This window comes from Galdieria sulphuraria, assembly GCF_000341285.1.
Source record: "Galdieria sulphuraria unplaced genomic scaffold scaf_59, whole genome shotgun sequence".
Classification (NCBI taxonomy): Eukaryota; Rhodophyta; class Bangiophyceae; order Galdieriales; family Galdieriaceae; genus Galdieria; species Galdieria sulphuraria.
Genome location: NW_005178416.1, coordinates 50,322 through 75,682, shown reverse-complemented (window position 1 = coordinate 75,682; position 25,361 = coordinate 50,322). Strand labels below are relative to the sequence as shown.

Here is a 25,361-nt window from a genome sequence, read left to right as displayed (position 1 = left end):
TTGTAATTTTGGCCTTGTAAGAATATAATTTTGTATATGGTGACTACTCATTGAATTACTAAGTAACTATTTCCTTCCAAAATATAAATGCAGTTGAGGTTCTAGAATATTCAAATACTTGAAAGAATTCAAGATTGGTTTTCTTATTTGGCATAAGATATTCGATTGATAGATCAACTTACTTGGTCACATTCCGAAAAGGGAATATTTCCACAAGACATTTTCAGCGAGAAATGACCACCACCACCACTGTAACAAGAAACCAACCTCTACCGAGTTATTTGCAGTTTTTATTCGGAGGCTTGAGGTATTTTGTATTCGTTGTATTGTCAGGTTTTCTCAACGATAATGTAGCGGCATATGTGCAACTCTGATCATTCAACCTTTTGATTTGCTAAAGACAAGACTGCAGCTTTCTGGGGAAGGAGGAAGACCTGCAGACCATCGAGGGTTTTCCAGTGCTGTCGTGACTATAGTTCGCAGAGAAGGCTTCTTTGGATTGTATCAAGGATTATCTGCTGCTCTATTGCGTCAAGTGACATACACAACTACCCGTTTAGGAGTTTTTGGAGTCGTAAAAGAACAGTTATCAACACACTCTGGAGGTTCTCCTGCTTTTCATCTCAAGGTGATAGCTGGTCTTACAGCAGGTGCTTGTGGAGCTCTTGTTGGGACTCCAGCAGATGTTGTCGTACGTTTCATGTTCTTCACTCTTGAGTTGCTTAACTTGTCTTTTGCAGCTAGTCCGAATGACTGCTGATGGACGTCTTCCAATTGAACAGCGTCGTGGGTATGAAATGTGAATTTTTGATAGAAAAGTTTGAATACTCATCATGCGGCATAGTTATAAACATGTATTTGATGCTTTGATAAGAGTTGTTCGCGAAGAAGGCGTGATAACGTTATGGAGAGGTTGCGTACCAACAGTAGGGCGTGCCATGGCTCTGAATGCAGCACAATTGGCAAGTTATGATCAAGCAAAAGAAGTTATTATTGATACAGAACTTCTAAAAGATGGAATTGCTGCACATATAAGTGCTTCTACAATATCTGGTCTCATTGCCAGTTTAGTAAGTCTTCCATTCGATGTCGCCAAGACTCGATTGCAAAATATGGAAACTAGCAAAGGGCCTCCTTATAAAGGAATGCTGGATTGTATATGGAAAACAACAAGATATGAAGGCTTGTTTTCTCTTTGGAAGGGTTTCATTCCCTATTTTTTACGACTTGGACCACAAACAATATTTACTTTCATCTTTCTTGAACAGTTTAAAGCTGCATACTTCAATTATATGCAAATGCCTCCTAAAAATTATCGTATTTAAAATAAATATCAAAAAACACTACGAACAACGATAAAAATTCGTTGATGAACTTAAATATAATCATTTATTCATATTCCCACTTTTCCCAACTAGTAAAATAAACGACTTAACTGTAAAGTTACTAAATATCAATATTGCCAGGAATATCCGGAATCGATGAATTATATTCGTGTTCTGATTTTTTCCGTTTACTAGTCTCCGAAATATCAACATTAGAAAGAGTCTCTCGCAATGAACGAAGATTCTTTTGTGCAGCAACTAATAACCTCTCTTTGGACTTTACCTGCTCTTTGAGATTCATAACTTCAACTTCAAGTTCACTGACTTGCTCTTCTTTGACTAGAAATAATCAAGGTCAACTATGGATAACAAAATATGAAATCTAGAAATGTACCTTGAAGGCGCCTCGAAAAATCATTTTTATACTCTTCTTCCGCTTTGCATCTCTCTGACCATAACTCAACAAGATTGCTTTGCTCTTGAATCTATTCAAGAATGAAGTTTCTATCTCTATCGAAGAATTTACAAACTTACCTGTTCCTGCAGTGTCTTATTCTGAGTATCTAGCTCTTCAACTCTCTTTTGAAGGCTATGAATGTGATCCAAGGAGGAATTGTAATTGAGAGATGTTCGATGATAGGAATTTTCCAATTTTTCGAGTTGAATCTGAAGTGACTTTAGTTCATTTGTCCTGTTCTTATTCTCTGTGACAAGGTCTCGTTTTTCTGTTTCCAAGTCTTGAATTTTTCGTTTGAGTTGTTCTATTTCTTCAGTTAATTTGTTCCGTTCATCTTGCAAAGACCGTTCTCGTGCACGAGACTGGTCCAATGATTTTTGACTTTGTTCCCAAGCCTCTAGAAGCTCTTCTCTGCTGGATGCTTTCAAAGAAAAAGGTACTATTCTAAGTGGGATGAAGATCTTTTTGAATTTTGCGTTGCGGATGCCGTTATTTTCATACTCCCACTTTTCCCACAGTTCAAACTTGGGGTTTGTGAAACGCAACTCGTGTTTGGTATTGCACTGCAAAAGGCAACCATTCGCAACACAAGAACGGAATCCAAGGCATCCATTTGCTCTCATGAGAATAAATTGTGTCGCAGGTAAACCTGTTTCGCCACTATTTTCGTAGTCCAAGTACCAAACTTCGTTGACACATTTTGCACATAGCAACTGTGAGTCTTCAGAAGAGTATAGATGGACAATAGTTCCATGAGGAGGTAGCAAAGGTTGTTCTTCACCTGTACAATTTATATTTTTAGTCTGATTGAAGCTTCTCACTGAAAACGTTGCACTGCTCTTTGAAGAAAACGCCAAGTCACTTTTCTTTTTACCTTGTGAAAGGTCTTGGATTTCAACGAAGCTTTCCAAAACTGTTTCGCTATTCTCGTCAGCTTTTTTTGAATGTTCTTCATATTTATCTCTTTTCATGGAGGTCATAGAAACTCTTCTGTCTTGTTGTTCTTCGTAGTTGGGTGGCCACGAAAACATATCGTAGAGCGGGCAATTCAAGTTGAATGAGGAAGGAGGTGGGCGGGAGAGTCTCTTATGACCTTGAGGGTCCTATCTATAACTCTATACTCTCAAATATAAATGTAAAAAGGTTCTTTTACATACAACGTATCACAAATGTACTAGTGACTTACAACCCTGTTGCTTTCTCTCTTTCCAGCTTTCCATTCTTATGTTGGCCAATTCACAAACTTCCTCATTCTCATCATTGATTGGCATAGTGTGACAAGTCCTGAAAATGTTGAATAGACCTCCAAAAACCTTTCAAGAGCCAACTCCTCAAGATTATATTCCTGGAAGAGGTAGAGGTGCAACAGGATTTGTTACAAACCCTGAATATAGTCTAAGGGCGAATAACCAATTCAGCGAAATGCCTGTTCCTGACGCTGGTGCAAAGTTTGGTACACCACCTCCGGGTTATGTTGCTGGTAGAGGAAGAGGTTTGGGAGATACAAGAAGAGAAACTTTAGCAAGACAGGCAGCAGCAGCAAGGTCCTTTATATCCCAGCAACAAGAATACGATGACGAGCCTGTTGAAGAGGATGATGACGGTCGCCCTTTGGATGACGAGGACCAGGGTCTGTTTGCCAATACCGTTTACGACGAAGACGATAAAGAAGCTGACGAAATTTACGAAGCTGTTGAAAAGCGAATGGAAAGTAGAAGACAAAGACAACGAGAGGAAAGAATTAACGAAGAACTAAAGAGATACAGAAGTGAGAATCCTTCTCTAGAACAACAATTTGCGGACTTGAAGAGAGGCCTTGCACAGGTATCTGAAGAAGAATGGGCCTCAATACCAGAAATTGGAGATTACAGAGTCAAGAAACAAAAACTTGAAAAATACACTCCAGTTCCAGATTCGGTCATTGAAAGTGCTCATAAAGAAAGAAGTTTTGACTCGAGTATTGGCACATTGTCAACAACTCAGGGAATCTCTACGGATTTGGCTTCTATCGGAGAAGGTCGTGGTGCAGTGCTGGGTTTAAAGTTGGATAGAATATCGGATTCTGTTTCTGGTCAAACTGTGGTAGACCCTAAAGGCTATCTTACAGAATTGGCGGGAATGCGCATAACTTCAGAGTCAGAAATTGGCGATGTTAAAAAAGCTCGAATGCTTCTCAAGTCTGTTACATCCACCAATCCTAAACATGCTCCTGGTTGGATTGCTGCAGCAAGATTGGAAGAAATTGCGGGAAGAATCACTGACGCACGTGCACTGATTACGGAAGGTTGTCAAAAGTGCCCAACTTCCGAAGATGTGTGGCTTGAAGCAGCTCGTTTATATCCACAGGAACAAGCAAAACAAGTACTTGCGTCTGCTGTTCAACGAGGACGTGTTCCTGGAAGCGTAAAGATATGGCTTCAAGCTGCAGCAATTGAATCAGACCTTACCCAAAAGAAGAGAATATTACGAAAAGCCTTGGAAATCATTCCGACATCTGTTAGACTTTGGAGTGCAGCTATTGAACTTGAACCTCCGGAAGGTGCGAGAATTCTGTTAACACGGGCAGTAGAATGTGTTCCACATGCAACGGAATTGTGGATAGCATTGGCACGTTTGGAAAGTTATGAAAATGCAAAAGTTATATTGAACAAAGCTCGAGAAGCGATACCAGCTGAGCCACTTATATGGATTACTGCAGCCAAACTAGAAGAAGCACACGAAAGTAAACAACAGTCCATATCTACAGATATTTTGAATGATGAGCAGGTTAAGAAAATAGACCAAAATAATTTATTTGATATTTATTTGGAGGAAGTAAAAAATGAGAGTTCACAAAGCAGCGTGACAAGAATTATTGAGAGGGCTGTAAAGACACTTTCTATTAAGCAAAAAATTGTAGATCGTGACAGATGGTTGAAGGAAGCAAAAGAATCGGAATCTGGTGGATATTATAGAACTGCCCGTGATATTATTCACTTTTCAAGCAACTTGGGAATTGAAGAGGTAGATAGAGAGCGGATTTGGTTGAGTGATGCTGAAACTGCCGAGAAAGAAGGATATTTCATTTGTGCTCGAGCACTTTTTGCTAGACTTGTATCTACTTTTCCCGGTAGAGATAATCTTTGGCTCCAAGCCGCACACTTTGAGAAGGAACATGGTTCTTTCATGGTAGTCGATGAGTTATTACGACGAGCTGTTGCATATTGTCCTCGTGCAGAGAAACTTTGGTTATTAGCAGCTAATGAGAAATGGAGACATCATGATGCTGATGGAGCTAGGGCGGTTCTACATGAAGCCTTTTCTTCCAATCCAGGGTCCGAGACCATATGGTTAGAGGCGGTTGCTCTTGAAAAACAAGCAGGAGAACTGTCTCGTGCCCGTATACTTGCCTCTCGAGCACGGAACTCGGAAGCAGATTCTGGAAGGGTCTACTATAAATCTGCCTTGTTGGAAAGAGAGGCTGGCTGTGTCGAAGCTGAAAGAGAGCTTTTAGAAGAGGGTCTCTCAAAGCATCCAAACGAACCAAAGCTTTGGTTAATGCTTGGTCAATGGCATGAGCGCCAGGAGCCTTCTCAACTTGAGGAAGCCAGAGCTGCATACTCATCAGGTCTCCAACATTGTCCTACTTGTGTTCCTCTGTGGATTAGTTTGGCACACTTGGAAGAAAGGGTAAACAAGTGGACGAGAGCGCGTGCAATTTTAGAAAGAGCAAGGCAAAAACTACCCAAAGTAGATATAATATGGGAAGAGTCTATATGGTTGGAAGTTAGAATTGCAAAGAATCAACGTCCTCTTAGCACAGACAGTCAGCTTTTAAGCAAGACTACTTCTAAGAGTGCTTTGAGTATTTTATCAAAGGCTTTACAAGAGTGTCCCGACTCGGGACGTCTCTGGGCAGTTGCTATTGAGTTGGAATCAGCCAAACAAAGAAGAGCGCGTTCTGTAGATGCTTTGACTCGCTGCGATAGGGATGCTCACGTTATGATTGCAGTTGCGAGATTATTCTGGGGCGAACATAAGATAGAAAAAGCCCGATCTTGGTTTCAAAGGGCGGTAACTTTAGACTCAGAGTTGGGTGATGCTTGGGCTGCTTGGTATGCTTTTGAAAAGAAGGAGAATGGAGAGTCTGAAATAAAGGAGATAGAAAGTCAAGTTGAAAGTCATCCACCTAGAAAAGGTACTCGATGGTGTAAAGTTAGAAAATCTTTAGAAAATGTACATTTAACAACGTTGCAAGTGTTGGAAAAAGTTTCTCATGACTTTGAACCCTTTACAAGTTGATATAAATTGGACCGCTGTTTTTAAATGTTGTGCGAATAATTAAGATGCCGCTTTACAATCGGAAACCATTTCAGCCAACTACTGTGACTGAGATAAACCCTAAAGCACAATATTTTTATTTGAATATAACAGGAGAAGTATTTCAAGACTATGAGTCTTATCTTGAAAGGTTACTCACTTGCAAAAGTCGTAACTGGACTTGTTCCATAACTGGGAAGAGTGGTCTCACTTTTCAAGAAGCTCTTGCTTCAGAAAAAGAAACTTCCTGGAAAGTAAGTCAAGAATTTAAGGATGATATCTACTTGGAACCTCTTTGTCGGTTGATTCACTTGTCTTATCTCCGTTTGGAGCAGCTAGTAGATGCTGCCTATGTTCGATTCAAAAAATATTACTGTGTAGGGGAAAGGTTAATTTACAACGGTAAAGAATGGCAAGTAACCAATATACTATCTAATACTGGAAAGCCTTTTAAAGAAAAGAGAGCGGAGGAGTTTATACAACTTTCGTCCTTTCAGTTGACTTACCAACTAAAGGACTTGGAGCATAACGAAATAACTGAAATATCCTCCTCTGAGCTGGTAAAAAAGAACAAATCGCCTGTTTCTAAAGTGACACTAAAGTTTAAAATTCGAGAAATTTCATCTCGAGAACAGCAAAAAGAAGCTCCATTATTGGTCAAACCTGAACTTGCTGATAAGTTTGGTCTCATTTGGTTTGATCCTACAATTCAAGTATCGATACTCAACTGCCAAGACAACGATGGGAAAGGCAATCTATCTTATCATGAACTCGTTGGCAATGGTACTTCTCTTTGTAATTGTCGAACGACGGATAGATGGATTCATTTGATGGAAGAAGTAATTAGGTCTCAAGATGAATGTTTGTGGCCGGAACCTATCTTTTCTTCGAAGATTCCATCTCACGTTTATGGAGACGTAGTTTATGTTTGGGAAGTGGCTCATGTATTTGGCGATCAACTTGGTCTTGTACCTTTTTCTCTGTTTGATTTGGAGAAGGCCTTATGTTACCATGATAGAAATGCTCTTCTTGACTGTTTGTTTCATCAATTGGTTATTTTATCTTTAGAAAATCATGAAGATGTTCCAGAAAGTTCTGGTTCACGTATGAAGAGTGATGCTGAACGAAAGTCGGGATGGGAAAATGTATTAGTTCGAATTGTTCGTTTTGAGTTGCAAAATATTTCAGGTGGTGAAGATTATCTTCATCATATTGCACAAACGAATCTTGGACACAAGGGAGAAGTAGACTCTATGAATCATATGGAGTATTTGTTGAGTCGTTGGATTGAGGACAAAGGATATCAAAATTTGAATGCATCAGAACGTCTTGTATTTTTAAGAATGTTATGTGACATTGCTTTAGGAGCAGAGCCTATACGTAAATTAGTTGAAAGTGAATTGGAAGAAATGCAGGATAAGAGGAAGAGGAAGAGAATGGAGATTATAGAAGAGAGACAGAGTTTAGAAAGGGAAATGGAAAAAGCCAAACAAACTTTAGATAAGTATAGAAAGTCTCATGGAATGAAAGAGAATGGCAATATGTGTTCTAATCATGAAGAACTTTTTGGTCCTTTTAAGGATTCTCATATTCTCGATGATTCCATTGACAATGTAAATACGAATGATAATGAAGAGAACAACAAGTTATCAGCTATTAGAACGAGGACACTGAGTAAGAGACAAAAGACTTTAAGAGAAGAAAAGCTTCGGCAAGAACGACGAGAGAAAGAGAGTGAGGCAAGAAATGAAGAACGAAAACTTGTAGAAAAGATTGCCTTATTAGAAAAGAAATATCGAGCTTCTAGTGAGAGTTTAGGAAAACAGTTGGGTCGTTCAGTTCGTTCGCCATTTCTAAGGTGGCATCCGTTAGGAGTGGATCGTTGTCTTCGAAGGTATTGGTTACTGGAACAAGAAGGTATTTTATTTGTTGAAGTTCCTGAAATGCGATACGGAATTAGTCACTGGGGTTTTTATAATTCTCGCAAACAGTTGCGTTTATTATATGAATATTTGAATGAAAGAGTAAGTGGAGAGGCACTTTTGAAGAAGCATTTGGACCGTCGATTTTCGAATATCGTTCATATGATGAAACGAAGAGAAGCGATGAAAGAGTCAATGTATCAATCGAAAAGACTTCGTTCACGCCAAGACGACTTGGAGCAGTTTCTATGTTATCCCAACGTTTTAAGAAAGTAAAGGAATGAATTTTATATTTATCTATTGGACACAATGAATAGCAGCTCATTACACTTTTCCATGTTGAGTTTTAGTGTGCCCCTGCATCGAGTGATTCACAAGTCTCCTTGTTTTCATACAAAACAGTTCAAAGGAACTCACTTCTTTGAGAAAGTGAGAATTGTTCGTAGTTATCCTTTCCATTTGGTGGTTTTGATGTGTTCCAAGCACGACAATTGGAAAGACAACCACTTGACTAACAACCGTTGGAACAAAGCAGTCCGCTATGTTTCCATCACGATGTTATTTCTTTTTGTTAGTACTCAACTCATATATTCTTATGTAGCGTTACATACTATTCGCAAATACATATCACTTGGTTTAGTAGTTTGGCCTGGTATGCGACCCGGTTGGTTGGCTCCCCCTTTGTTGTTGTTGCATTGTCTCAAGTTTGGAACTTTGGTTGCTGGTACTTTATTTCTAAGTTGCTTAAGACTATTGTTACTTTATTCGTGGACAATGTTTCGCTATACAGTTCCGACTTTTGCCTTTGGTTTTATTTGTTGGGAACTTTTTCAACCACAGAAAGGAAACAAGGTCTCGAGTTGTTGTTCCAAAAAGCTATGTTTACCTGTTATCGTGGAGAGAGAATTCTACAGTGTGGAACAAGTTGCGGAGATATTAAGTAAAAATGGGTTACAAAGCTATTCCAAACTATTTCTTGAACATGCTATAGATGGCCAAGTTTTATCTCAGTTGACTGAACAAGACCTCAAGGAAATGGGAATCCACTGTATTGGAGATAGAAAGCGTATTATGTTATTATTGGATATTGATGAGTGACTCTTATAATGTAAATATCAACAAGGAACCTAATATTGCCATCACACCTCCCATTGCCAGTATCATAGTTTGTCTATTCAAATGACCCAATAGTTTCTAATCATTTTTTAGAATCACCATATCTAAAGTCTTTGTGTTTACCTCTGCAATGACAGAAACTAAAATTTCTGGAAAGCATTGACTCAAGTTGAATATAGTAGAATACATTCCGATGTTTTCTGGTACCTTTGTTCTTATTGTACGAGATAATATGGCCCAAGGAATCTGTAATATATATATATATATATAAATATATTTAAAGAAAAACTTTTACTTACTGTCATAGTTGAGGCCCAAGGTAAGCCCAACAAAGAGATACAAATAATGGACAATAAGACGGAATGTATGTGGGTTAATATCGGCGTCCAACAAAGACAAAAGCCCTTATAGAATAAGCCCTACTTTCATCACATATGATTACTTACCAATAACAAATGAGCTAAAAAATAGCAATATTTGATACCAAAAAGTTTGATGAGGTTTGGCAACACCAAAGAATAAGCGATAGATGCCAATGACTGCATCGATAAACCAACATTTCCCATTCTCACTCCGTAATCAAAAACTGAACGAGCTTCCGAATTCTCTTGAGCGTTGGGATCTCCTTCCAAAACTTCACTACCCATCCAAGAAGTGATAAACACAAATTCTGTAAACCACGCAAACCAAGTAAAGCATTGTATCAAAAAAAGCTTCCAAAAAGGAGAAGGAGCATTTGAGATGATCTTTTTCAAACTCTTGCTTTCCAATCGTCTCTCTATTTCTTCTTGCAAGTCTAAACTATTTGCGTCTTCCATGAGTTCATTACTTTCATTTGTAAACGTCAAGTAATGACTTCTTTGATGATGAACTGTTCGACAAAGACTATCCTTTTCTCTTGCAAAAGATGCACAAATAGAGCTGGTTATGCTTATCATGATGGCTCCTATGGTATACAACGCACAGATATCCGAAGATATAAAAATAATATATTTCGATAAAGGAATGGAACCTAAAATATTTCCAAGCAAGTTTCCAACTCCAGTCATAAGTGCAAAAAAGGCATTGCCTTGCTCTTGTTGTTCGGATGGAGCAATATCTGCCATGAGCGCTCGTAAAGGACCTTGAGCGGCATTTAACGAAAAGTCTAATAACCAAAAGGAGGCGATTGCAATCACAAGTCCATAACGAGCAACATGATCAGTTTCCAATCCATTAGAACTTGCTGTTTCTTCATCTCCCAACCATTTTCCCAACTTTACTGCATTACCAAATAATAACAAAGCAACGGCTGAGAAGAATGAACCTGCCAGAATATAGGGAGTTCTCCTTCCCATTCTACTCTCATAGTGGTCTGATAGAGTACCAACTATGGGTTGAACAATTATACCAGCGATAGGTCCTGCTAACCAAGCCATAGAAACAAGATTTGGAGCAAGTCCCAACTCTAACAAAGTTCTTGTCGTATGTCCAACTTGAATCGCCCAACAAAACTGTATTCCACATAAACCCAAAGCTATGAGAAATAAACGCTTCTTATCAACTATTTCGTTGACCATTTGAAGTTTATTTTCCATCTAAAGCTTATTTGTTTCATAAAGAAGAAAGCTTATCTTCCACAAGAAGAGTTTTTTTTCCCAACTGGTTTAGCATTTCCATTATTATTCTCTATTTGGATGACCGCGACCAAAGGTAAGTAAGTGCGAAGGTTTCAAGTCTGCTCAAGAATATTTGGCCAGTTCCTAGAAACTTTAGATTACTTGAGGAGCTTGAAAGGGGAGAACACGGGGTAGGTCAAGGAAGTATTAGTTATGGCTTGGCTGATGGCGATGATGTAACGTTGTCCAAGTGGAACGGTACCATTTTGGGGCCGATAAATGTAAGAGTTCTTTACTTATTCATTGGCAAACTTCCCATTCGGAAACTTAGACGGTTTTTGAGAATCGTATATATACAGTTCAGTTATATTGTGGGGACAAGTACCCCGACGATCCTCCTGCAGTTCGTTTTGTTTCTAAGATTAACTTGACCTGTGTAGATAAGCATACTGGACGCGTAAGCATAATAACGAGAGTATACTTTTAGAATACTCTTATGATTTGTTTAGGTGGATCCTACCAAATTTCATCTCTTGAAGAGTTGGGATCGAAACCAGAGAATTGAGAACATATTACTAGCGTTAAGAAGAGAGATGGCTGCTCCGTATAATAGAAAACTTCCACAACCTGCGGAAGGAACTTTCTTTTGATGGGCACTTTTTCTGAGCTAATATTGTAGACTTGTGTCCCTCAGAAACTTTTATAAAGCTCGGAATTTGGTACGAGAGAATTCGTCCATCAGAGTAAACCTCATTCACACATAACTATCCAATGGGTATATAGAATGTGAATAGCAGTGTAAGAACACCAAATATCTTAACAGACTCTGGAGTCTTTATTTCGGAATAGCAAAGTTTGGTTTCAGAGAAAACTTTCAATCTTCTTCTTCTTCTTCTTCAGCTTCGCTCTCTTCATCCGACTCTTGACTCTTTGATTTTTTGTTTCTTCCTCTCTGTTTCTTCACATATTGCAAAAACTCTTTCATCGGTTTCTTTCCTTTGGTTAATATCTTCAATATCTTCTTGTCCTAACGTGACGCTTAGTTTAAAGAATATGCCATTTAGTTCTATCACTTACTCTGATTGGATTCTCATCCAAACTTAGGGTTTGTAGCTTTTTCAAATCTCCCATACCATTTGGCAAGACTTGTATTTCATTTCCAGATAATTGGAGAGTGGTCAAGTTCTCCAAGCAGCCTATACTATCAGGAAGTTGTTTGATGCAGTTGAAAGTGGCAGATAAACTTAAAGTATTTCATAAAGGAATAGAAAAGAGAATAAAATGCCCACTTACATGGCAAGTCGACTCATACAAGTAAAATCCAAGTCCAATTGTTCCAACTGATTGCGATCGCAATGCAAAGAGACCAAATCTGTAGCTTCACTTAGAGACTTTAGGCTTCTCAACTTATTTCCAGATACTCTCACTGCTTCCAACTTTTTACATTGCCTAATACTTTCTGGCAACTGTTCCAATCGATTATTTTCCACTTCTAACACTCGCAAAGCATGGAGCTGACCAATACTCTCTGGGAGATATTGAAAACTATTATCGTTGATAATTAGTGCACTTAGACTGCTTAACTTTCCCAAATCCTCAGGAAGACTGGTCAATGAGCCATTTGGTATTCGTAACTGCAATCGCTGTAAGACATCATAACTCCACAGAGTGGGATCGATGACAAAACCTGAACAACTGCCTTGTTCCCCTTGTGCATCAGAACGATCTATATTCAAGTCTCGTCTCAACTCATGAATAGCCAACTTCAATTCATCCCAATCAGCCAAGCAACTCAGTCTTGTACGCTCATCTATATTATTTAAAATATCGGAAACGATTTTCTTGTCGGTTTCTGTGGCGCCAGATTTCACTGGAGCTGTAGTCGTTGCTAGTTCTATAGTCGAACGCTCTTGTTTCTCCAATTCTTTCCTTCTTCTGCGGTTCTTTTGTGTAGATGTCTCAAATATAACTTCTTCTTCTTCAACAACTTCTTCCGGAATGTCGTTCTTCTTCTTCCACTCATCAAATAATAGCAGGACCTGTTTAGAGTCGGCGAGCAATCCATATTCTCTAGCAGTGTGACCTTCTTCATCTTTTACTGTCAAATCAGCACCATTTTCTAAAAGAACCTTGGCTCCTTCTACCCAACCCAATTCTGCGGCAACCATCAAAGGCGTTTGTCCGTGTTCATCGTCTTGAAAGTCGATATCTGTCTGAGAATGAACTCTGTCGATGTGTTCCACTAAGCATTTCAAACTCTTTATGCGTTTGTTTAAGACAGCAAAGTGTAAAGGAGGAATTCCTTGATCGTTGAATGGTCTGATTGCAGAGAAGCTGTCCGTTTGAAGTACTTCTCGAAGGTTTCTCATATCTTCTTCAAATATATAACGAAAAAACAAATCTATTTTAGATATCGGACGTCCTTGTTTTCTGTTTTCTACATTTCTCGAACCAAAAGATGGAGTTCCACGTCCTTTTCCTCGACTAGCTGGTCTGCCACGTAAACCTCGACCTGCTCCAGAACGACGCATGGTTAATCCAATAAATGCTAAAAAGTTTTCATAATCATTCGCTATGTTATCACACAAAACAATCATTTATTTATGGTTAAAAAACAAAATAGATTCTATTGTTGAATACCTTCTGTTGTGGTGCTCGTTGTATTGATGGGAGACTCTGTACAAGTAAACTTGCTTTCTTCTGCATCTTCTACACTCACTACTTCACGGACAAACGAAGGTACTTCATGAAAAGTATTCAAAGAACTAGGCTGATAGTTAAATGGACGTCTATTTTCATCATTCAATTCTTCCCAATCTTCTCTTGTTCTCTCTCTCATTTGTCTCTCACCATAAACTTCCTTATCCGACCGAACGTAAGTCTGCTGTGCTGCAGTCAACTCACTATGACTACTTGATGAACTGCTTTTGAAACTGTTTTTGGAATATCCCGATATTTTACTGCTAACAGGTACTCCGGGTAGTCGAAATATTGATTGTGATTGAGAAGAATACGGTTCCGTTATATGTTGAGTCATGAAAACTTGCTCACCAACTTTCTCACCTTCACCATGACTAATACTTTCTCCACTATCTTCTTGATTACCAGCCAAAAAAGTGTGCTGTCGAGATACTGAAGTCTTGCTAGTAATAGATAAAGGAGAATGGCAACGAGAAGTTGATTGCATCTTCTTCGTATGATTTTCATCCTTCTGGGGAGTATAAGACTCAGTATGTCTTTCATAATGTACCTTCTCATGAGAAGTGCCACCAGATGATGGATAATGAAGATGCTTATCTGATAAGCTTGTGCTTCGAGTACTATTGCTCTTAGAACTGGAAGGAGTAGATGGATAGGTTAAATAGTTACGATTTTTGTCTTCTACTTTGGGTGCTTCTGGTTGCTGTCGAGAAACTGCTCTAGAGGAATTCTTCCTACCAGAACTTTGCACTCTTCGAACCAATTCTGGTGTTGCATTAGTTCCATACTTGGATTCTACTTCCAATCGTGCTCTACGTTCTGCTTCTTTCTTTCTTCGCTGTTCCATTTTCTCCTCTTGTTCTCTCTTCTCTTCTTCCAACAAAAGTTCTAAAAGAGGCTCCCCATTGATAAGAAACTTCTGTTGCACAGTTGCTTCAAACTCTTTGATTTTCTTCTTAAGATTTTCTTGTATTTTGGGAAGTTTCTCAATCTCTTTTCGTAATTTCTCTTCTCTAAGGAGAAAAGCAGCATCTCTTCGACTACCATCTTGTGAGCGACCAAATAGTCTGGAGGGGTCTTGAGACTCTTTCATGAAAGCTTCTCGCTTTTGTAGTATTTCCTGTCTCCTTTCAAACAACTGATAAATGGGACGAACTTTTTCGGCAAAAGACTCTAATCTACTGATTTCCTCGTCATGCCTAGCTATCAACTTTTCTGTAGATAAGTGTTCGTTATCAAGTGTCTCTTGCCAATGTAACCGTTCTGAAACAGGAATTTGAAGTTCATTCCACAAAGAGTGCAACCTTTGTTTACTCTCGTCCAACAGTTGTTGTAGTCTCTCCTTTTCAAGTTCTTCCAAACGACGAACTTCACGTTCCCAGGCATTTAAGCAGGACAAGGAAAGATTAGCATTTTGAGAAGCAAATTCTTCATATTCTTCCATAGAAAATTTTAGCTTTTCATAATAAGCTAATAGCTGAGTTCTAAAGTTCTGCAATCTTTGAAAGCGTTCTTGTACTTCTTGTAACAAAACTTCTTCACGTGCAGCAAGTATGTCCATTCTGTCTCTAGTTATTCCCAGTTGTTTATATATTTCTGATGAGTTTTCCTCTTTGTATCTCCACTTGAAAGCGACTCGGTCAACCTCATCTTCCATCTCTTCCTCATTAAATATTTGCAAGGATTCCAAGTGTGCACCTATTCTTTGTAGACTTTCTGACATTACATGATGTCTTTGGTCGATTATTTCACATAGGTCTTTGTATTGTTTATCCATAGCTTCCTCTCTGGCACTGGATGCATCATCTGTCGATTCTCGAAAAGGCTCACTCAAGTCATCCAATACTTCTCCCAATATATCTACCCATAAGTTTACGATAGCTTGTCTCTTATTTTCTATTCTTTGTAGCTTTTCTTCTCTTTTGGCAGACCATTCTGATGCCTTTTCCAAAACCATATTCAATGTTTCTCTGACTGTGGGAAGTGGTAAAGTAGTTTGTATCTTCTTCTTCCACTCTGATTGTGCTTGTCCCATGTCTTGCTGAGTTAAGAGTTCCAATACTTGGTTTCCTTTCGACTGTATAGCAGAGAGGTCGAAGTTCCCACTAAATATAGGAGTTGATAACTGCATTTCGTTGCTAATAGATTGTATTTTTTCGCAAGTTTGAATGAGTTGAGTTATTTTGGACTCTATTCCTTGCTTCATGTGAGCAAGTGACTGGTCAAAGGCATGTTGTAAGCTTTGTCGAAGTTCTCTTAGTTTTTGTTCTGTTTCCTGTTCCGAAAGACCTTCTAATTCCCATAATAGCTTTAAGGACAAGAGTTTTTTTGTCGGAGCTTCACCTAATAGTTGTTGTAGTTCACTTTGAGTTTCCATACAAAGGCTTTTCAAAATTTCAAAAACTCAAAATGGAGGAGGGAAAATGAGGGGAAGGAAAGGAAGAGTGGGCGCTCTTCTTTGACTCTGTGGGCAAAAGCTTTTTTGAGGGAATTTGTTGGAGTGGGCAACTAACTTGAAGTGATATCCAAATAAAAGAAATCAAAAATCAATAAAACTTTAGAGTCATAAACTACCCACAATGATGATGCATTTATTGTAGTTTCTGTATGTCTCTTCAACTGAGCAATATCATGATGCCTTCTATTCCTCAGAGATAAATTTTCCCCCATTGCCTTGTGGAATATTGCGCATACATACTCTTGAGTGTGCTGGTCTTCATTATGGAAAAGTATACTCAGAAAGCTGTGGACGCTACCAAAATATTTACCACACATATGACAACCAATGAACTGAAACGTGCTGTTACAAAAGCAACATTGGATGAAGAAGCAAAGCCCCGTCTCAAAGATGTCAAAAGTAAGCCTACCACCAACTTATGTTGACTTCTTACTCTTTGTCTAACAGAAATCATTCGTGCCACTTACTTGCGCCCTTCTTCAAGTAATACAAAATGCGGTAAGTTGTTGTACACGTCGAACGCTACTTCTCTCAATAATCTTCTATCAAGGCCCTAGAAAGGTTCTGAAATATTTACAACAAAGACTGGAAGCAGCAGAATATGCGGTAATGACTTGCGACTTTTGCATAAGTTTGTGGGTTGAACGTTCAAAAGGTTGTTCTTCGTGCACTTTTGGTATGTCACATCCTCCTCGACGAAGGTAGCAAGAGCTTCGTGGATTTGTTGTTGCACTCTGCTGTTACTTTCAACCTTCCTTATTTGAGAGATCACGTTTCAGAATATGCACAGTACACTAAAGCTTTTGCGAGATATCTACAAGAGAAGATAATTACCGTTCGTACTTTGGTAAGAAGGAAAGTTTGTTCAAAGAATGGGACTGAACGGGGGTAAACAAGGGTATGAGCTATGACACTATACCAGACCCTTCCAAAAAGTCAAGGCAACAATTGTATGAAGTAGTTCCCGAAGATGATGATGCGCAAGAACTTTATGGGGATGTAAATCGTTTGGAAATGACCGAACTTTTACAAGTACTCCCAGTAGTAGAAACACAGGTAAGTCAACTCTTCATCTTGTCATATGAGCACTTGATATATGGGTGATAGACCGAAAGTCTTATTGCCGTGAGACTGAGTTCCGATGCTGCGTACAACGACTTGACAGTCGGTGTTCTTGAAAGACTTGTAAAAGATATGCTTCCCTTGATGAAACAAGTAAGACTGTTATTTACTAGCCACATTATTTACTAATTAGGTCTTATCCTAGTTGAATGATGGAATGGGAAAGATTTTGGAGGATTTTTTCACCTTGTCTAAATCGGAATGTGAGCAAAGTCTCAAGTTGTATGAACGATACATAGAGCTTGTGCACGGAGCAGAGCGTTTGTTAGGAATCGCTAGAAGGTAAAAACAACTTTTTGTTCGTATTTGAGTGAGTTTTTTACATCTTTCGTAGGCTTGGTGCTAGCGAAACGCAGTCTTCTATTGAACACGTTGCACTTGATTATATTTCGGGAATGAAAGAGCACGTGAACACTTTAAAAGAGGTATTGTGTGAATGTGATTCTGATATGGCGTTGCTCAACATAAATCTAGTCCAAGGGAGACAAGACCAGCGACATTATACCCGAAAGTAAAGACAAGTTGAATCCGAACAAGGAGAATTATGATGAAGCTGCTGCAGTGGCTGCAGCTATTAGAGAGTCGTTAAAGGTATGCTGATTTTATTTCATTCGTATTGTCTACTGAGAGAGAGAGATAGACTGGCAAATCTTCCGAAATGATTACTTTTGATGATGATGATAGTGATGATGATGCTAATACAGAGTCACATTCGACGGAAGCTTCAGATGATGAACAGAGTGACAGTACAAAAGAGTTGGATGACTTTTTTGGTTTATTTAAAGGACCTGAGAAGAAATCAAATAGTGGCGGTGGTGATTCTAAAGACAAGTCAAAAACTCCCGAGAAATCCGACAAGAAAAAGAAGAAGAAAAAGTCCACCTCAGGAGAACATGATGACCTTTTAGACCTCTTTTCGGATGCTTCCATATCGAGGCCGTCTCAAGGGAATTTCGGGTATCCTCCTCCTCCTCCTCCTTCTTCTTCTTCTTTTGCAGGAGGTGGTTACTATCCTCCTTCGTTTATGTCTCCCATGGGAGGAGCAGGTTATAATCCTTCGATGGCTGAACAAAGACAAGTGTATGGAAATCCCTTTGAAGAGCCTCAGAGTAAGTTTGTAGTGTTTTTTTATTTCTGTATTTATACTTGTGTCTCGTAGATAATCCGTTTTCTTCACCATATGGAGTGGAAGGAGGAAATCCTTATGATCCTCATATGCCTCCGCCTGCTGCCTATTATTCCACTCCTTCTTATGCTCATCCATCTTATTATTCGCCTTCATCTTATCCTCCACCACCTGTAACTTCACATTCGATGACTTCCACGCCTTGGAATCATCCTATGGAACCATCTTATCCTCCACCACCAACAGCGTATGGAGATAGAGCTGCTCCTTATTATTATCAACCTTATGAAATGCAAGGAGGTGCAGTTCCTGAAAGATGGGCACAACAACCACCACCAACTATGGCAATGGAAGGTCCTTATGCTGCACAACAAACTCCATTTGATGAAGAAACTAGTAATGAAGAACCTTTTGATGAGCTCAATCCATTTACAGAAGAGTCTCATGGATAAAGAATTGTTTTGTTTTCAAGCTCAAAACATACACAATTTGTGTGTCATTTATATAGAACAATTGTTTCATTCCCCATTAGATTCACCACATCGTTCGTTATGAGCGTGTTCATTTTTCCTATTCAGCTAAACCTGTGGTTGGAACCAAACTGGCTCTAATATCTACCAACGATACCCCGTCATCTCTCAACAACATGGCTTTCAACAGGAAACTTCTTTGTTTGGGTTCCAAACGTGATAAATCTCCTAAACTCAACACATTTTTCTCATCATTCCTTTCACCACAAATATCTAAAAAATGTCTCCAAATCACTCTACTATCTGCCAGTATCAATCCTTCTCGAGCATAAATGCGTGCTTTGTCTTTGTAAAAACTAACAAAGTCTTCAAAACTAACCACCCCATCCATATCGGTATCCAATACTAAAAAAAGCAACTTCAACGCACTACTATTACTCAACTCCGAAATAGTACAATAGAAACGCGCAAAATCACTCAACAATAACCAATCATCTTCAACTGCTAATGATGTATCTTTACATGCGCATCTTAAAAATATCAATATTTGAAAGAATGACATGGCTCCTTTAGCAGTTAGCCAATTACGTTCGTGATTAAAACGAAGAAAATCATCCAAACCAATCACATTCGAACCTATACATGATAAATAGCGACCTTGGCTTGCTATCTTAAAGTCTTTTCTTAACGCATCAAACTTCTCTGGACGAAGAAATTCTAAGGGTCTTTTAAAACTTCCTTGCTCTGCTAATATCAAGGCATGACATAACTTTTCTCTCTCCACGTCTTTTAAAGTAATGCCACTTATTTCAAAGTTACCAGTTAAGCTATACAATACACATTCTAAAGCACAGTCAACTAGTTGCACTTGGACAGTATTAGATGATACTCTTCTCAAAAGACGACGTTTTAACAGATCTTCAACTAGGATTCTCAAAGGACTCTTGCTTGTCAATTTCTTCCCATAAGGACACAAGAGAATAAAAAGACGTTCTTCGCGATTCCGATGAAGAAAATGCTTTTTCCAAAATCTACCAAAGGCACCACAATCCACATGCTGCTCTTCTCTTTGGATGGCGTCATGTAACAATCGATAGGCACAAGATGGAAGACCGCATGAAATCGCAATATGTCGATAAGTGCTCTCCAATAAATTGTTAGATTTCATTCGAAAGATTTCTTCAATAGCTTTAAGTTCCGTACGATTGTCCACAATGTCTTTATCAGAAAGTTCTTGTATCAGCTCATGTTCACTAACTTCATCTACTGCATTCGTTTTTAGTAAACCAACTAACTTCTGTTCGATATAGTCATCTTCGGGTTGTCGTCGATTGAAACTAGTTGGATGACCCATTTGTGATGCCATGCGCAACTCGCAATTCGAGTGAGAGTGCTTTTCTGCCCATTCTTTTACTCTAAAAGAATCTTCAGGTCCCAATGGAGCTCTTGCCAGGCAACATGCACCAAAACGAAGACATCTACCAGCGGCTTCCGATGTCATATCCGAACTAACGACAATTATTGGAATGTCGCTGTGAACCAACTTGAGTTTGGGAATTACCCAGTCAATTGATGAATCGCAAACGACTGCATCGAAGTTTTGCAGGTTTTGTAGATTCTTCAATGTATTTGATACCTCTTCCTGTCTCAAGTTCCCTATACTATCTACTTCAAGACTGGAAACCTTCGCAAAAAGATTTTCCAGAGCAACTTGGAAAGACTTGAACCCCAATAAAAGAATTCTAGGTTTTACCAAATTTCTATCATTCGGGATACCACCTTTTAAAGTTTTCGCACAAAACGAATTTAGTTGTTCATCTATCCACAAAATATCCTTTTCGTGCTTCTTTAATGCCGGAGGAAGTGTTTTCACCTTGAAACGTGCAACCAGTCTAGTAGTCGCAGAAACATCAAAAACAGACAACGTATTACAATGCAGCAGTGGTGTTACATCCAAGTCTCCTTTCATATTATTCGAACCTAAACGCAAGCCTTTGAGCAATTTACATTTTTTTAAAGGCTCCAAATCGATGCAGTGTGTCAATTCATTATGGTCCAAATAAATTGAACGCAAGCTGCTACATTCTCTCAAAGGTTCTAATGAAATTGTTAAAAGTTGATTATGATGCAACCAAAGCTTTTCCAATTTAGTGCATGACGATAGTGGCTCAAGATTGATATTCCGCAATTTGTTGCAGTTTAACAAAACAGACTCTAAATTAATACAGTCGGCCAAAGGACTTAAATCGACAGACTCCAACTGATTACTGGCCAGAGATATTTCCCGCAGTTGAGGAGCCCATACAGCTGACAGTAGTTTTTCTGCTGCATGAGGTAAATTTTTCCAACTTCTTGGACTTGTAGACTCTCCCAACTCTACAGAGCCCTCTTCTGGGTTTTCAACAGGGGAAGGAATTTTTAGCAAAAGATTGACTGCGTTGTCTCGTTCGACCACTAGTGGAGTTTTCTTATTTCTACAACCTGTTTTAAGGCTGTCACTAGCTTCGCTCAACGAATTCAGTGAACCAAAGTCAATATGGGTAAGGGAAAGTCCCGAAAGGAGCATGTTTGTTGTCTCCGAAGTAATTCGCTTCTTTAAAAGGTTACCACAAGCGTCTTGAGCAACCACATAACGTTCCTCTTCTGTTTCATCCTCTTTATAACCTTCCACAGAAGATAATTCTGGTTGGACAACTTGTCTCTGACAAGTGTCCAATTCTGTGGAATTATCTTCTCTATCTTCCTGTTTGTCTTCCCAAGCAATAGTTTGTTTCTGTTTCCTTGCATCTATGTATGAAACAACCCTTTTTGCTGCTGCGAAAGCGACCAAGTCTGTTAAAGAGTCATATCTAGGTAAAGGACCCTCGAACCTATCTTGTTGAGCTCGAGACATTTTGAACGGGAGCTTCACGAGTCCTCTTTTCTTTGGGGGGATTCAAAGGAGATGTAAAAGATTGATAATTGGGATGAAAGAAGAAGAAGGGTGGTGCGGCAACTTGTGGAAGCAGTAAAACACATTCATATATGGGAACAAAAAATTTTATTTTGTTAAATCACACACTGTTGATGTCTCCTATTCTCTACTTGCCTGAAAACCAGTCAACACCTTCGATACAAGTCCTATTCCTTTCTCTATGCTAAACTAGAGACACTACTCTTTCCACATAGTTTAACTAGACAACTCTTCATAGTTTATCAATAATCATTTCCATCCGTATTTAACTTTGTTTCGCTGACCAACTTCCACGTTTTTGTTATCCTCGCAGGAATATCCAATGGACAAATTAAATCCTTCCATTTCCTCTCTTTCTCTTTTGAGGAATCCCATTTGATTTCAATTGGGGGCCATTTCCCAAGTAAGAAAGAGAGATAGTAGTGGGAATATTTTCTTTTTTGGGCATATCAACCCCCATTTTTGAAAGCTCTTTCGTTGCTGTTGTTTTGTCACCCAAGACGTTAAAGATATATTATACTTGACTTGACAAGTGAACATGCTGCTTTTGGCATAAGTGTCGAAAGCTGGAGAGATTAGACGGGTTTTAGAAGACTGAGATAATCAGTGTTGGTTACAGAGTTGCGAACAGAATATGGCGTCATTTAACGAACCAGGAAACTATCGCAACCCTTCAACACTTCAAAAGTTGTCAAGAAACAACTCCTTTTATAATAATACTGATAGTGGAGGAGAACAATTGGAAAATAGAAGAGAAGGCGAGGGTTTAGAAAACTCCCCTTGCGTCCCTGTTTCAGATATTGTCATCGAAAAGTTAAGACAACATGTAAAACAGCTCGAAGCAAAGTTACAGGTAGCGTACATGGAGATTGAGAGGCTAAAACTGCAAAGCAACCCCAACGTTATGAAGATAGAAAGTAACGCGCAAGAAAAGAGCGACACAGAAGGCAGTCCCGTAGATTTACCTTATTACGCTTTCTACTCTCACGCAACACCTGTAACAGTACAGCAGGATGAAATTAGCACAAAGGAAGTTGGAAACTTGGAGGTAAAAGTAGGTGGCGTTAGTAATAAGGGTACGCCGAACTCTTCTAGAACCAAAACCTCACGTTACTGGAGTTGTGAGGAACACTCGAGGTTTTTGGAGGGCTTGGAATTATATGGCGCCAAAGATATCAAGGCCATATCTAATTATGTAGGAACGAGGAGTTCAACTCAAGTGCGAACCCACGCCCAAAAGTATTATTTGAGGTTAGCTAGAGAGCTTTTAAGAAAGCAGTCACTCGGAAACGAAGTTGGAAAAGGCAAAATGATAGATAAGGTAGATGATGTGGAACGTTTAGATGCTGACCCAGGTGGCTCTGGGTCAAGTGACTTTTCTGTCGATGAATTGGGTTATGACTCACTTTCAGGTTTGAAAATTCCAAAAGCTGCTCTTGAAATTGCCAAACAGGAAGCACGAAGACTTGGAAGCAAAGGCATGGGAATATGGAAGAAAGGTTCTATGGGTAAAAACACAGACGGGGACTCTTTGGGTTGCAACTCATACGTGAACTCTCCTGTATTCAGTGAAGGATATTCAGGCTCCAATGTTGATTGGGACGATTCCGAGAATGGCAATCTTGGTAAGGTTACTACATCAAAAAGAAGTAGAGCGGTTGAAGATGTATCAAATTGCTCGAATGTGCGTGCGAAACATAGTAGTTATAGTATGGACACTCATCAAGAACAGAATGAGTTGGATAGAAATGAAGCAGAGAGAAGTTCTCATTCTGAAGAACTGACAAACTTGAAGAGACCGTTTTCCTTATCGGAAGATTTGACTTGGCATTCCGAGAGAGATAGGAAAGGGGAAGAAGGACTCGTCTTTTTTCAAGATAGCTTGGTAGATATAGAGCAACAACGACTACCAACTTTCGGGCAGTTTGATGAGCATCCCGTAAATGTCGTTCCGCCAAAGTCTACGAACCCATTTTTCTCGAATGCATTGCCAAGACTAGAAAGAGATGAACCTAACTTTTGGGTATTTTCTCAACATTATCATGCTGCTTCTTCACATAGTGAGGCGCAGGCTTTTGGTCTTTACAACGTGTCTCTTGATGACGAACGAAACATGTATCGATCGAGTGATTCTCGTTGTTCCGACGATGTAAAGAAAGTTGAATTCAATAATAGCAATTTTTTTTTTGAAAGCAAATTACCATTTCCTTTTCATTCGGAATCTTTTTCTAGCTTTCAGGGCGCGACGGAAGCAGAAAGGATTGACATGGAACAGAGCTTTGGGTATACCCGGACGCCATCTTTTCCAAAAATACTTTCCAAGCCATTCTTATCGGCATCCTTTTCGAGTTTAGGAGAATTGGAGGACACGCATAACCTGGAACAAACAATGTTTGGAGCCAGCTCTGCGGAAGAAATCCGTGAGTAACTTTACGAAATGTGGTTCGAATGGTTTTTTGTGCAGGTTCCTCTTCAATGTATGATGTTTGTATATTGTATTTGACTAAAATGATGTGATAATGTACCGGCAGTTGTGTGTCGTGCCAATAAACAAATTGTGGCGTTTTCAAGCATGCGACAAACGCGTTAACATCTTCTCACTCGTTATCAGACAACTTTATCGATAGTTTGCAAGTTTCTATTCTCGTACGAATGACATGTTCTCTTCCTCATATTCCGTAATGGGCTTCATGCTCAAGGTGATAAATTTCCTGCTCAAATCGATCTTCTTCACCCTAACTTGAATCTCGTCATCCACCTAAAACAACAATAATAATAAGCAATCCAATGCTTTCCGGGAATAATGTTAACATACTTCTAAATCATCAGTCATATCTGCACGAAATACAAGTCCATCTTTTGGACCATCGATGTCCACAAAAGCACCAAAGTCCGTAACATTCACTACTCTCCCCTTTCTAAACTCATGCCTATCAACTTGCTCGGCAAAGGAGCGAAGTGCTTCTACAACGTTTTCCTTTTCAAAAATACATAAATATATATATCTATCCCTTTCCCAGAAACAACACATACCGGTTCGTCATTTCTTCTCCTCCTTGGTTCTTGTGTCTTCATAGTGAGAGAAAACTGATCCTTTTCAACATCAATCTTGTATACCCTAACCGTGACTTGGCTTCCAATGGAAACTACTTCGTTGGGATGATTCACGAAACGATTACTCATTTGTGAGATATGCAACAAGCCTACCTCTTGTGAGGGCAATAATATAGTCAACTATCTTTCCTTACCAAGTTTGTTAGCTCCTATATCCACAAAAGCACCGTAGTTGGTGACGTTCTTCACTATTCCTGTGTATGTTTCTCCGATGACAAGATCAGAAACTGACAACTGAGGAGAGCCCTCTTCTCCATAGGAAACAGAAGCATTGACAGCTGCATCACTTCTTAAGGAAGTAATTTCTGACAAGTGTTTTGGAAAAGCTCTCAAACCGATGGAAGCAGGGGCTAATAATTGACGTCTCTTGTCACATACCAATTTTCTGCTGTTGGGAACAAACAAACCGTCACGAAAGCTCAGTGAGGCGCTTTTCTAAGGAATACAAGTATTACAAAAGGTTGTGTTAATATAACGAAAGTAAAGTTCTGAAACAAGTCGCGTCAAGAACCACATCACTTTGTGGGTGAGTTGTTTGACAGCTTACCGTCAACTTGAGTTCAATCCTATTTGAGACTGTATGAAACGTCTTCGCTCCACATAAAAAAACAAAAGCCTGCATATCCTATATCGAATAAACGAACGAATCACAATATCAAAAAAACACGGCTGAGCAACAAATGCAATCTCCACTTTTGGGA

At 39.1% G+C, this 25,361-nt stretch overlaps 12 protein-coding genes across 12 annotated transcripts; 6 read left to right on the top strand and 6 right to left on the bottom strand.

Annotated features, from left to right (window-relative positions):
- Positions 1-212: 212 nt before the first annotated feature.
- Positions 213-1,346, top strand: Gasu_56610 (mitochondrial carrier, oxoglutarate:malate antiporter). The gene is made up of 4 exons (XM_005703227.1): positions 213-307; positions 355-691; positions 741-790; positions 845-1,346. The coding sequence occupies exons 1-4, from the start codon at positions 234-236 to the stop codon at positions 1,323-1,325; spliced, it is 942 nt and encodes a 313-aa protein (XP_005703284.1). The 5' UTR covers positions 213-233; the 3' UTR covers positions 1,326-1,346.
- A 5-nt stretch (positions 1,347-1,351) lies between these two features.
- On the bottom strand, positions 1,352-2,842 carry Gasu_56600 (uncharacterized protein). The gene is made up of 3 exons (XM_005703226.1): positions 1,860-2,842; positions 1,720-1,810; positions 1,352-1,664 (listed from the first exon to the last, which is right to left on the bottom strand). The coding sequence occupies exons 1-3, from the start codon at positions 2,811-2,813 to the stop codon at positions 1,447-1,449; spliced, it is 1,263 nt and encodes a 420-aa protein (XP_005703283.1). The 5' UTR covers positions 2,814-2,842; the 3' UTR covers positions 1,352-1,446.
- Positions 2,843-3,002: 160 nt separating this feature from the next.
- On the top strand, positions 3,003-6,084 carry Gasu_56590 (pre-mRNA-processing factor 6). The gene has a single exon (XM_005703225.1). It carries the CDS (start codon positions 3,073-3,075, stop codon positions 6,061-6,063), a length of 2,991 nt encoding a protein of 996 aa, XP_005703282.1. The 5' UTR covers positions 3,003-3,072; the 3' UTR covers positions 6,064-6,084.
- Positions 6,085-6,092: 8 nt separating this feature from the next.
- Positions 6,093-8,477, top strand: Gasu_56580 (uncharacterized protein). Its single transcript, XM_005703224.1, has one exon. The coding sequence runs from the start codon at positions 6,108-6,110 to the stop codon at positions 8,277-8,279; it is 2,172 nt and encodes a 723-aa protein (XP_005703281.1). The 5' UTR covers positions 6,093-6,107; the 3' UTR covers positions 8,280-8,477.
- A 4-nt stretch (positions 8,478-8,481) lies between these two features.
- Positions 8,482-10,552, bottom strand: Gasu_56570 (sucrose transporter, GPH family). Its single transcript, XM_005703223.1, has 4 exons — positions 9,566-10,552; positions 9,419-9,523; positions 9,243-9,365; positions 8,482-9,197 (listed from the first exon to the last, which is right to left on the bottom strand). Exons 1-4 carry the CDS (start codon positions 10,535-10,537, stop codon positions 9,105-9,107), a joined length of 1,293 nt encoding a protein of 430 aa, XP_005703280.1. The 5' UTR covers positions 10,538-10,552; the 3' UTR covers positions 8,482-9,104.
- Positions 10,553-10,662: 110 nt separating this feature from the next.
- Positions 10,663-11,480, top strand: Gasu_56560 (ubiquitin-conjugating enzyme E2 variant). The gene is made up of 4 exons (XM_005703222.1): positions 10,663-10,811; positions 10,859-10,998; positions 11,049-11,174; positions 11,227-11,480. The coding sequence occupies exons 1-4, from the start codon at positions 10,796-10,798 to the stop codon at positions 11,365-11,367; spliced, it is 423 nt and encodes a 140-aa protein (XP_005703279.1). The 5' UTR covers positions 10,663-10,795; the 3' UTR covers positions 11,368-11,480.
- A 41-nt stretch (positions 11,481-11,521) lies between these two features.
- Gasu_56550 (leucine-rich repeat family protein) lies at positions 11,522-13,282 on the bottom strand. The gene is made up of 3 exons (XM_005703221.1): positions 12,011-13,282; positions 11,795-11,960; positions 11,522-11,744 (listed from the first exon to the last, which is right to left on the bottom strand). The coding sequence occupies exons 1-3, from the start codon at positions 13,246-13,248 to the stop codon at positions 11,592-11,594; spliced, it is 1,557 nt and encodes a 518-aa protein (XP_005703278.1). The 5' UTR covers positions 13,249-13,282; the 3' UTR covers positions 11,522-11,591.
- A 16-nt stretch (positions 13,283-13,298) lies between these two features.
- On the bottom strand, positions 13,299-15,962 carry Gasu_56540 (microtubule associated protein (Ase1), putative). Its single transcript, XM_005703220.1, has one exon. The coding sequence runs from the start codon at positions 15,792-15,794 to the stop codon at positions 13,344-13,346; it is 2,451 nt and encodes an 816-aa protein (XP_005703277.1). The 5' UTR covers positions 15,795-15,962; the 3' UTR covers positions 13,299-13,343.
- Positions 15,963-16,082: 120 nt separating this feature from the next.
- On the top strand, positions 16,083-18,667 carry Gasu_56530 (clathrin assembly protein AP179). The gene is made up of 11 exons (XM_005703219.1): positions 16,083-16,274; positions 16,323-16,373; positions 16,426-16,481; positions 16,531-16,722; positions 16,773-16,931; positions 16,983-17,090; positions 17,143-17,279; positions 17,332-17,422; positions 17,472-17,588; positions 17,638-18,106; positions 18,157-18,667. The coding sequence occupies exons 1-11, from the start codon at positions 16,139-16,141 to the stop codon at positions 18,573-18,575; spliced, it is 1,935 nt and encodes a 644-aa protein (XP_005703276.1). The 5' UTR covers positions 16,083-16,138; the 3' UTR covers positions 18,576-18,667.
- Position 18,668: 1 nt separating this feature from the next.
- Gasu_56520 (receptor kinase) lies at positions 18,669-21,492 on the bottom strand. The gene has a single exon (XM_005703218.1). It carries the CDS (start codon positions 21,484-21,486, stop codon positions 18,694-18,696), a length of 2,793 nt encoding a protein of 930 aa, XP_005703275.1. The 5' UTR covers positions 21,487-21,492; the 3' UTR covers positions 18,669-18,693.
- A 660-nt stretch (positions 21,493-22,152) lies between these two features.
- On the top strand, positions 22,153-24,127 carry Gasu_56510 (myb domain-containing protein). Its single transcript, XM_005703217.1, has one exon. It carries the CDS (start codon positions 22,181-22,183, stop codon positions 23,972-23,974), a length of 1,794 nt encoding a protein of 597 aa, XP_005703274.1. The 5' UTR covers positions 22,153-22,180; the 3' UTR covers positions 23,975-24,127.
- Positions 24,128-24,131: 4 nt separating this feature from the next.
- Positions 24,132-25,352, bottom strand: Gasu_56500 (30S ribosomal protein S1). The gene is made up of 5 exons (XM_005703216.1): positions 25,208-25,352; positions 24,795-25,095; positions 24,580-24,749; positions 24,362-24,523; positions 24,132-24,304 (listed from the first exon to the last, which is right to left on the bottom strand). Exons 1-5 carry the CDS (start codon positions 25,280-25,282, stop codon positions 24,185-24,187), a joined length of 828 nt encoding a protein of 275 aa, XP_005703273.1. The 5' UTR covers positions 25,283-25,352; the 3' UTR covers positions 24,132-24,184.
- Positions 25,353-25,361: the final 9 nt, after the last annotated feature.